General features: G+C 45.1%; 1 protein-coding gene across 1 annotated transcript in view; it reads left to right on the top strand.

The window, feature by feature from the left end:
• LOC310784857 (glutamate receptor ionotropic, kainate 5-like) overlaps nucleotides 1–10000 on the top strand; it is a gene marked incomplete at its 3' end in the record, with an annotated part of 140745 nt that overhangs the window by 122337 nt on the left and 8408 nt on the right. Inside the window, exon 17 of the mRNA XM_083645893.1 lies at nucleotides 9934–10000. This exon is cut by the window's right edge and continues 62 nt beyond it. Coding sequence (XP_083502019.1) covers nucleotides 9934–10000 — 67 coding nt within the window. The remainder of the gene's footprint in view (nucleotides 1–9933) is intronic.

Here is a 10000-nt window from a genome sequence, read left to right as displayed (position 1 = left end):
TTTTAATATCGTAACACACATTTCTGCTGTCTCATTTGATCATGAGAAGCAAATTAAACTGATAAAATGGTATGGTATTATTATTATGGTATTAATATTATTTTAATATGTCTGCTTTGGTTATTTATTGTCATTTTGCACACATGAACCATATCGTTATATATTAAAATCGAGGAAAAATCCCTATGATTATCGTGATATTGATTTCAACCATATCTCCCAGCCCTAATATGTATATCAGTGGAGGTAATACTGTTGGGGATATTTTTACCAGATGAAGCGCTTGGTTGTAAGACAAGCTTCCCCAGGCTCTTTTACCAAGATCGTAAACCACTCAGACCACAGATAGACAGACTCGAGTTCTCAGTTTTTACTTGCAAGCAAGGAGACAGTGTCGAGCGGCTCTCTGCACGACTCCAAGACACTTCTGCTCTCCATGCTCCGTGCTCAGTCTTTTATTTACTATAACTCGTGGTTTACACATGAAGCAACATGAAGAAATGATCCTCCCAGTTCCTGTTTATCAGATAGTACACGTATGCATAATTTCAACACACATCAACAACGGTTGGACTGAACGCTGACTGCGCAAGCTGTTATTCTGCAACTTTAGATGAAGACTTCCTCATTTTAAAGCACAGCACGCACAAGTGAACATCCTTTTTACATAGGTCATCTCATTTTGACAGAGACACACACATGACAGTTCCATTTCTGCACAAGCTGTAAAATATATAGGTCACAGTGCAGTAAACCGTTCAGTCAGCAGAGTGGCAGAAAACAGCCAACAGATAAAACATGATTAAGCAAATATGAAAAACACTTCTTCAAACCCTAACAATCCCTACTTTTTTTCATTTTTACCTTATACATTTGTTTCTCTCATATTCAGATGCAGGTTAACTTGTTATTCACATTTTCTAACCTCATCGTCATTATAAAACATAAGTACTTGGCTTTACAGTTTGGTTTGATCGTTGGGACGTGTGTAATCTTCTTGTACTGCTTCCACTTGCTGCAACATGACATATTGTACAAATGCATTTGACACCAGCCGGGTTGTCAAAACTTTAACACCTGAAATGCAACAAGCCATAAATATGCACATCACGATAATTACACACAGGACAATGATTCCTCCTCTGATCAGCCTCTGGACCCAGCTGCCCGACCACAACCAGCTGAACCAATCATAGGTAGTACCAGCATGGTCTGCGGTCATGGCTTTCTGCAGAGCCAGCAGTCGGTCCATCGCAGCAGTCATATTCGGGGAATGTACTTCATCAGTAATGTATGTACAACAAGTTGTATTCAATAGCACACAGGTCCCTCCTGAAGCAGCTGTGAGCAAGTCTAAGGCCATTCGGTTTTGCATTACCATAGTGCGTAGTGCACTAATTTCACGATTTTGGGCATTTTCAATTATTATGGACGCATTCATAAACACGCCCAGGCGGTAATCAACCGTCTCAAGTCTTAACATGTTCTTGGCCACGCCTACCCAAGGGAACAGAGCTAGCATGACTTTGGTACCTTGATTCCAATGCTTAAATTCAGCTGGAACATCTGTCCCATAAATCGAATCATGTGGTTTGAACTGGGGCACCTCCCTCTTCCTGCGCAGACCAGTCGGGGTTCCAGTTTTGCTCTCGGTCCCCAGGAAGAAGGTGTGGTCCGATACAAAAATGGGTGTGCACATTCCTGTCCAATTTACAGGTAACACAGGATATGCATTAACCCCACACAGCCACCAGCCCCCCATCACCCAAAATGTGCCGTTTGATGCCGCATCAGACTGTACTGGGGCGCCTTCCCCTTGCGTAAGGGCACGGTTATCCACACAGTCTGAAAAGGAAAGGTTTCCCACGGGAATAGACCCAATTGTCTGCCGGTAACACATAGCGTGTCTACCTACTTTCCCTTCCATAATCACTCTCTGGGGGCGCATTCTTCCTTTTTGGGGACGAATGGTCAGGTTAAAGTTTACCCAAAACTCTAAATCACATACTCCCTTCTTTAAGCCTGTGCTATAGGGGTCTGTGTCATTGACTATGATGCGGTAGGATTGGTAACCTACCCCTGCCATGCTGGCAAAACACTTAGCCTGCGCCTTGCTCATAGCTCTCCCATAGAGAGTAACCTGGTCAGATGAGAGAGGCATTTTTGAACACACATAGCAATCATTTTTATCAAAGCTCTTTGCTAATTTATGCACATAAGCGTACCACTTATTTCTAAATCTTGGTTGTGCGTTATCTTCTTCCTCTGGGCTCCACGGGTCTTGTCGGTATGTCCACCTCTTGTCTCTGTCCGGTAGTGGACTGTCACTTGTCAGTCTGATAATCATCAGTGTTACTGCGACTGCGAACAGTCCAATCAGTGCCCTTCCAAACATCTAAGTGCTAGTGGCTCAGCTGTTTTCTTCACCGAATTGAGACTAGCACTTCACTAGAAGGCCACCCTTTGTAGTCGGACTTCCTGCCACTAACCGTCGGTTGTCTGGAAAGGTATCACCTTTTTGCAATGTGTCTGATGAATCCACGTGTCTCTTTCAGCGATCTTCAGGGCAGTCGGAGTGGTCAGCAGGACTTTGTAGGGGCCGATCCAACGTGGACTGAACCAGCTCTTTCGCTTGATCTCTTTGATGAGGACTTCGTCACCTGGGTCCACACCAGTGTCCTGTAGGGCAGAAGAAATCTCTGGCAATTTATTTGCACGAGCCACTACAGTGTTTTTAAAGAGTTTGCACATCCAGTCTGCCAATGTGTTCTCAGACTCCGCCTCATCTGTTTCTCTGACGTCATCTACTATAGGCAGTCTAAACTGTCTTCCTTTTACAATTTCAAACGGTGACAAGCCCTGTTGTGTGGGTGTGATTCTCATGTACATTTCCACTAAGGAAATACAGTCTACCCATGGTCTTCCTGTCTGTTCCATGGCTTTCCTAAGTCTTAGCTTTATTGTACCGTTAGTCCTCTCGACCAATCCGGCGCTCTGGGGGTGGTAAGCACAATGGTGTTTCAGTTGGATGTCTAAATGTTTTGACATCTGTGAAACTATCTCATTCACAAAATGTGTCCCATTGTCGCTGTATATTTTCTCTGGGATTCCATGGTTTGGTATTATAACTTTGCAGATAGCTTTCGCTACTGTAATGGCGTCAGCATTCTTGGCTGGGATTATTTCAACCCATTTAGAGAAAGGACATATCAGGACTAAACAATACTTATATCCTTGGCATGGATTTAGTTGAATAAAATCCATATGTAAATATTGCCACGGAAATGATGCTGCAGGGAACTTTCCTCTCGCAGGTCTCTCATTTCCCTGTGAATTATGTCTACAACATATCATACATGATCTACAAAATTGTTTTGAAAATTTTGTGTAGTTATATGTGTAGAAGTGTTTGCCTATGGTCTCTACCATGCCCCCTGTTGACACATGGCAAGGACCATGTGTCAAAATAGCCGCAGTCTGATAGAGGCTCATAGGCAAAACCCACTTGTCTTGTATTCTGTAGAGGCCATCTTCATCTAGTTGTGCTTTGTCTGCTAACCATTTCACTCTTTCTCTTTCAGGTGCGTTTTGCTGCATGTCTCTCAAGACCTCAATCGGGATAGGTTCTGTGGGTTCCTGTTGTTGTACAAGGATGTGAAACCCATATCTGCCGACCGCAGCTTCTTTTGCTACTCTGTCTGCGTAGGCGTTACCACGTGATGTCATATCTTTTCCACTTGTGTGAGCAGCACATTTGCATATGGCAAGTTTCCTTGGTAATAACACGGCTGCCAAAAGATCTGTGAGTAGGCTTGCATGTGTTACTGGCTTTCCTGTTGAGGTTTGCATACCCCTACGGGCCCATTGGGCTGCAAACACATGTATAGTCGAGTGTGCATACTGAGAGTCAGTCCAGATTGTGACATCTTTTCCTTCTGCTTTTTTGCACGCCATGCTTAGTGCTACAAGCTCAGCTGCCTGTGCTGAAAATGTGTGTGGCAGTTGGCCTGCTTGCACAACTTCCTTGTTTGTGACTACTGCATAGCCTGTTTGATTTGCTCCAGATAGATTTTTAGAGCTTGAGCCATCCACAAACCATACTTCGCCATCTGTTAACGGGGTGTCTTTTAAATCTGGGCGTGGTAGGCATGTCATCTCTGTTTGTGTCTTACAACAATGCTCACTGCCATCATCAGGTGTAGGGAGCAATGTTGCAGCATTTAGAACTGTGCATCTTTTGATAGTAATGTGAGCTTGGGACATTAGAGTGGCTGTTAGTGCTAGATATCGAGCTGGCGATAGGAAAGACATTTTTGTTTCATTCAACAGCATGGAGACCGCATGCGGTACCATAAGTGTCAGTGGATGAAACAAAACTATCTCTGCTGTAGCATGAACTGCCATCGCCGCGGCGCAAACTGCTTGTACACAAAGGGGAAGTGCCATTGACACGGGATCAAGTCTCTTTGAGTAATAGCCTATTGGGCGTTGTTTGATTCCGTGTTTCTGGGTTAGGACAGATGTCATAAACCCATTCTTGCAATCTACCATTTGTGTGAACACTTTGCTGTAGTCAGGTAACGCGAGGACGCACGAGCTCACTAGGCAATGTTTTGTGGTTGCAAATGCTTCGTTGGCTGCGAAGGTCCACTCAATTTCATTGCTCATTTTTAGATCGTTATCTCCATAGATGAGATCTAATAATGGCTGTGTCATTTCAGCGTAGTCAGGGACCCACGCTCTACAATAATTTGTCAATCCTAGGAATTGCATCATTTGGCGTTTGGTGCGGGGTCTTGGTGCATTCAGCACTGTTTGTTTTCTTGTGTCATGAATTTTCCTCCCATCCTTATTTAGACTATGGCCTAAAAAGATCACTTCCTCTTGCACAAACTGGAGTTTCTGTTTTGACACTTTGTTCCCTGTTTTCTCTAGGTGCTTCAGCAAGTCTATGGTTACTCTGGTGCATTCTTCTTTGGTTGGCGAGGCCACAAGAATGTCATCTACATAAACCAAAATTTGTGACGTCTGAGGGATGTGCAAGTTTGCGAGACAGTTTGCTATTTCTCTGGAAAAGATCGTGGGGCTATCAACAAAGCCTTGTGGTAGCCTCGTGTAACTGTATTTTACTCCACCAAAAGTGAAACCAAACCAACCTTGGGAGCTCTCCTCCACAGGTATAGAGAAAAATGCGTTGCTCAAGTCTACTACTGAAAAGTAGGCTTTGTTTGGTGTTAAACTATTCATTAGGGTGTGTGGATCGGGGACAGTGGGGGCAGTACTTTCCACTGCCTTATTGACAGCTCTTAAATCCTGAATCATTCTCCAGGACTGCTGGTCAGCTTTCCTTACAGGAAATATGGGTGTGTTGCAGGAAGCGTCTGGGCACTCCCGTAGGATGCCTGCTTTGACCATCTCTGCAATCACAGGTGTTATTCCTCTAATAGCATCTGGTTTCAGGGGGTATTGTCTCACATTGGGCCTGTAATGTGTCTTAGGTCTAACGCGCACAGGCTGAGCGTTGGCCATTTTTCCTACGTCGCTCTTCCCTTTGGACCATAATTTATCAGGGACTTGTTTTAATTCTTGTAATGCTTCATCTGTTAGTACACCTATAAATGAGTTACTTTGTTCACAGCATTCACTGTCTGGGCTGTGTTCCAATGAGTTTTGTGACTCATTAAATAACTCACATCATGTTTGTTCTATCGGGGCGAGGTGTGCTCTCGGGGTCATTGTTACAGTGAATCCTAAGTGTTTTCTTCTAATCCCTTTATGCCGTTGCCACCCATCTGTGTCATCCTCCCACTGGGTTATTTCCTCCCCCCTCGCGGCTACTTTAGCTACGTTCTTCAATTTTACTCCTGGGGCGCGTGCTAGGGACATGTGTGGTATTTGGCCATATCCCATTAGTTTCTCTGCAGGGGGAGGTACTATTACAGCCACTGCTGCGTTTCCCTCCGTGTCCTCGTAGAGGGCTTTGAATGTCACTTTCTGTGGCCCTAATTGATTGATCTTTTGGTCAAACTCGTTGTCTGGGCCAGGGGTGCGTTTATAACGTAAAGTCACATGCAGTTTGTCTGGTCCCAGTGTCTCTTGAAATTCAGTCGGGGTGAGCATGGCTAACAGTTGGTCAGCTGTTCTAGTTATATCTGGATTTGGCATGTCTAGAGCCCAATAGTAATGTGGCTCTCCTACGGCCTGATGAACTAGTATTTGATCTGATATTGTCTGTCCTGGGCCGGCTGCCCGCATTCCTCCAGTCACCGGTACTAGACTAATTTTTAGTTTCTCCATTCCATCTCTCCCCAAAAGGTTCACTGGGCACTCTTTGATAAGTATAAATGTCATTTTAATTTGTGTGTCTGAATCCTCATCGATCATGTCTAGGGCTTTTGATATAGGTCTCTGATTTACCTGGCCATTTGCCGATTTTACATATATAACTCCTGTCTGGGGCCACATATTAGGGACTTCCTCTTTTAGGACTGATGTATCTGCTCCACTATCGCATAGGAAGGTGATTTGTTTTCCATTGATTAATAGGGTGCGGGTTGGCTTAACAGTTGTTTTTGAGAGGCTCAGGAGAACTTCTGCTAAATCTATCTGTACTGCCTGCTCTTCCCCTTTTAGTCAGTCCTGGTAATACCCAGAGTTTTGCTGGGGTGGGCCTTGATTATCCCTATTGCCACTGTATGGCTGTTGGTGATACCCTCCCCGATTTCCACCCTGGGCCCCCTGATTTTGTTCCTGTCCTTCTTCACTCATCTGTTCTCTGCACTCCCTAGCCATGTGCCCCTCTTTCCCACACCGGTAGCATAGGAACTTTCCAAACTCATTCCTTCCTCCACGGCCCCCTCTTCCGTTCCCGCGGCCTCTACCGCCGCCTCTGCCTCTGCCTCTGCCTCTGGCTCCACCCATAAAGAACACCTCACTGTCTCCGTCCTCTGACAGGAAGACTGCAACTGATTTCTTTTTCCTTTTTTCTTGAATGATGTCTGCACCTTGTTCTGCGTAATCTATGCAGTCTCCTACTGAGCATGTTCTGTGGTGTACACAGTGTTTTTTAATGAAGTCAGTGATGCCTGGGGAGAATCCATTCATGAGGGCCAACTTAAGCTGTTGTTGGTATGCTGTATCTGCCTCCGCTGCATAGGCTATCCCACTGTGGTCTCTGAAGCATTCTTCCATTCTGGTGCGGAAATTTTGTACACTTTCTTTCTCTTCTTGTCTGCATGAGGATATTTTAGTGAAGTCCAGGCGTTTCTGGAACACCACTTGTACGCGATCGAGTACTAGGTCTAGTGCAGCCACCAGACCAGCGTTTCCTGCAACGAAACACACAGGTGGATTCTGTGCATCTAACCCTGTGAATACTCCCTTCACTCTCCCGTACTCATGGCCAAAAATCCCCATCAGGGCTTGCACGACTTCTAGTCCATTCAATTGAAATGATTGGACCAGAGCTCTGAAGTCTGCGCTAAATTTCACTGGGTCCTTTCTGTATGGGGTGAGTCCCTCGCATGCCTTAGTGCATTCTTCCTTAGTCCAGGGGCGGTACACTGAGATAGTCTGATCAATATCTCGATCTGCCCCTGCGCCTACTCCAAAGTGGGGGTTTGCCACTTGTATTAGGGGGAATGCGCTAGCCGCCTTTTCCTCACCTTTTTCCTTACTGGGGGCGCTACCTCCTACTGCACCTAGGTCCTTTTCCTCATCCTCATACAGCCCTTTTGTGCTAGGGTATAGTGGGGCGTATGGTGGGGGTTTCTCCTCCCTAATCTTTCTCAGTCTCCGCCCCATCATAGGAGAGGAGCCTGCCATTGGGTCTAACAGCAACCCTTTCATTGTGGCTGAGGTAGATAATTTTTTTAGCTCCCTCTGCACTCTGATGTCTCTCTGTCTCCTTTTCTCTTCTTCCTCTTCTCTCACTTTCTGCTCATCTTCCCTTGCTTTCTCCATTATTATTCTCATCGCCTCGTAAGGGGATGAGTTTGTCTCCTCATCTGCACCAATCGAAACTGATGCAGCCACTGTACTACGTATCTTTTTTTTCTCTTTCTCCACTTCTCTTTTGTCTGCCTGTTCAACCCAGATGGCTGCACATTTTATCTGGGCTCCTAACTTTGCTCTTGCTTTTCCCTTCTTGCATGCTGCTGTGGCCACCAGTGTAGCCATTAAGTCATCACATTGCTCTTTTCCTAACTTTCCTTCAAACTTGTATTTGTCCCACCATTTTTTGCAATAGATCGTACTGCCAGGGCTAAACATAGCCATGAACTTTACATCGCCAGGCATTTCAGATTTCCCTTGCCCACTTCCCATAATTGCTTTTACTCAATGTGTTCTTACTAGACTACTTGTTTTTCAGAACCTAAGTTCCTAATTCACCACTTAGTGCGCTCCAATCGACCACAGAGTTTCTGTTATCACCGCTTAGGTTTCCGCTCTGCGCGTTGGTTCACACTTGGCAACAAGTATCACACAGTCACTTCATTCACCACAAGTACTTTCACTTCTCTTATTTTAACCTCCTCTCCTGGGAGAACTATAGTTTTCTTTCACAAACCTCCTTTAGGTGGAGAAACCTTATATTTACCGTGTATCTTTGGTCTGTGGTTAGATCTGGATTCCCGTCAATCGTTCCTGAAGAGAAGAAGGTTGGACAGGTCTAAATTCACCGGCCTGGCCACGAATTCACGTCCCAGGACTTTTTCAGGATCGGCTATGGACCCCGGCTGTCGACAGACTTCGGTGCGTCGTCCCTCCCTCTCTCCTGGTCAACGATGTTGGGATCCGGCTCGAAGGACCAATATGTTGGGGATATTTTTACCAGATGAAGCGCTTGGTTGTAAGACAAGCTTCCCCAGGCTCTTTTACCAAGATCGTAAACCACTCAGACCACAGATAGACAGACTCGAGTTCTCAGTTTTTACTTGCAAGCAAGGAGACAGTGTCGAGCGGCTCTCTGCACGACTCCAAGACACTTCTGCTCTCCATGCTCCGTGCTCAGTCTTTTATTTACTATAACTCGTGGTTTACACATGAAGCAACATGAAGAAATGATCCTCCCAGTTCCTGTTTATCAGATAGTACACGTATGCATAATTTCAACACACATCAACAACGGTTGGACTGAACGCTGACTGCGCAAGCTGTTATTCTGCAACTTTAGATGAAGACTTCCTCATTTTAAAGCACAGCACGCACAAGTGAACATCCTTTTTACATAGGTCATCTCATTTTGACAGAGACACACACATGACAGTTCCATTTCTGCACAAGCTGTAAAATATATAGGTCACAGTGCAGTAAACCGTTCAGTCAGCAGAGTGGCAGAAAACAGCCAACAGATAAAACATGATTAAGCAAATATGAAAAACACTTCTTCAAACCCTAACAAATACCATAATATATACTGTAATAACAGATGACTTGGGATAATTAAACAGAACATGTTTAATTATGAGTATTATGAGTATTATGAGTATTACAACACCAAACACTTTATCCTGGCAAAACTTTTTTCTCCCACCTGTTCTTCAAGATTTTTTCCCCTCACTTGCCTCTTGGGGCTCCGTAATGATGCAACATTTAATATAGATAAGAGACACCCCGACTTCCAGTCACTTCCTGTATATGTTTTGCCACTGCCACGCCCCCTTAGGAGGAGACTGGTCAGCCAATGAAGTTTCATACCAGTGACAGACAGCCAATCACAAGCTGATGACCACGGCCATTTAGGAGAATCCAATATCTTACTATTGGCGGAGCCTGCAGTGGGGTGTCACTATCTATATTAAATGAAATGTCTCTGATGCAACTCAGTGGGGAGCAGGTGATGTGAGACACTGACTAGATACTGACTCTGCCCCGCCTCCCCTCTCTCTCTCTCTCTCTCTTCCCCCCCCCCCCCTCTCTCTCCTGTCCCAGGCTCTCCGTACAAAGAGGAGATCACTCTGGGAGTGTTACAGCTGCAGGAGAACAACAGGCTGGAGAT

This window comes from Poromitra crassiceps (assembly GCF_964638095.1).
Source record: "Poromitra crassiceps genome assembly, chromosome: 11".
NCBI classification, from domain to species: Eukaryota; Metazoa; Chordata; class Actinopteri; order Beryciformes; family Melamphaidae; genus Poromitra; species Poromitra crassiceps.
The sequence above is the reverse complement of the archived record's forward strand: the minus strand, read 5'-3'. Positions and strand labels throughout refer to the sequence as shown.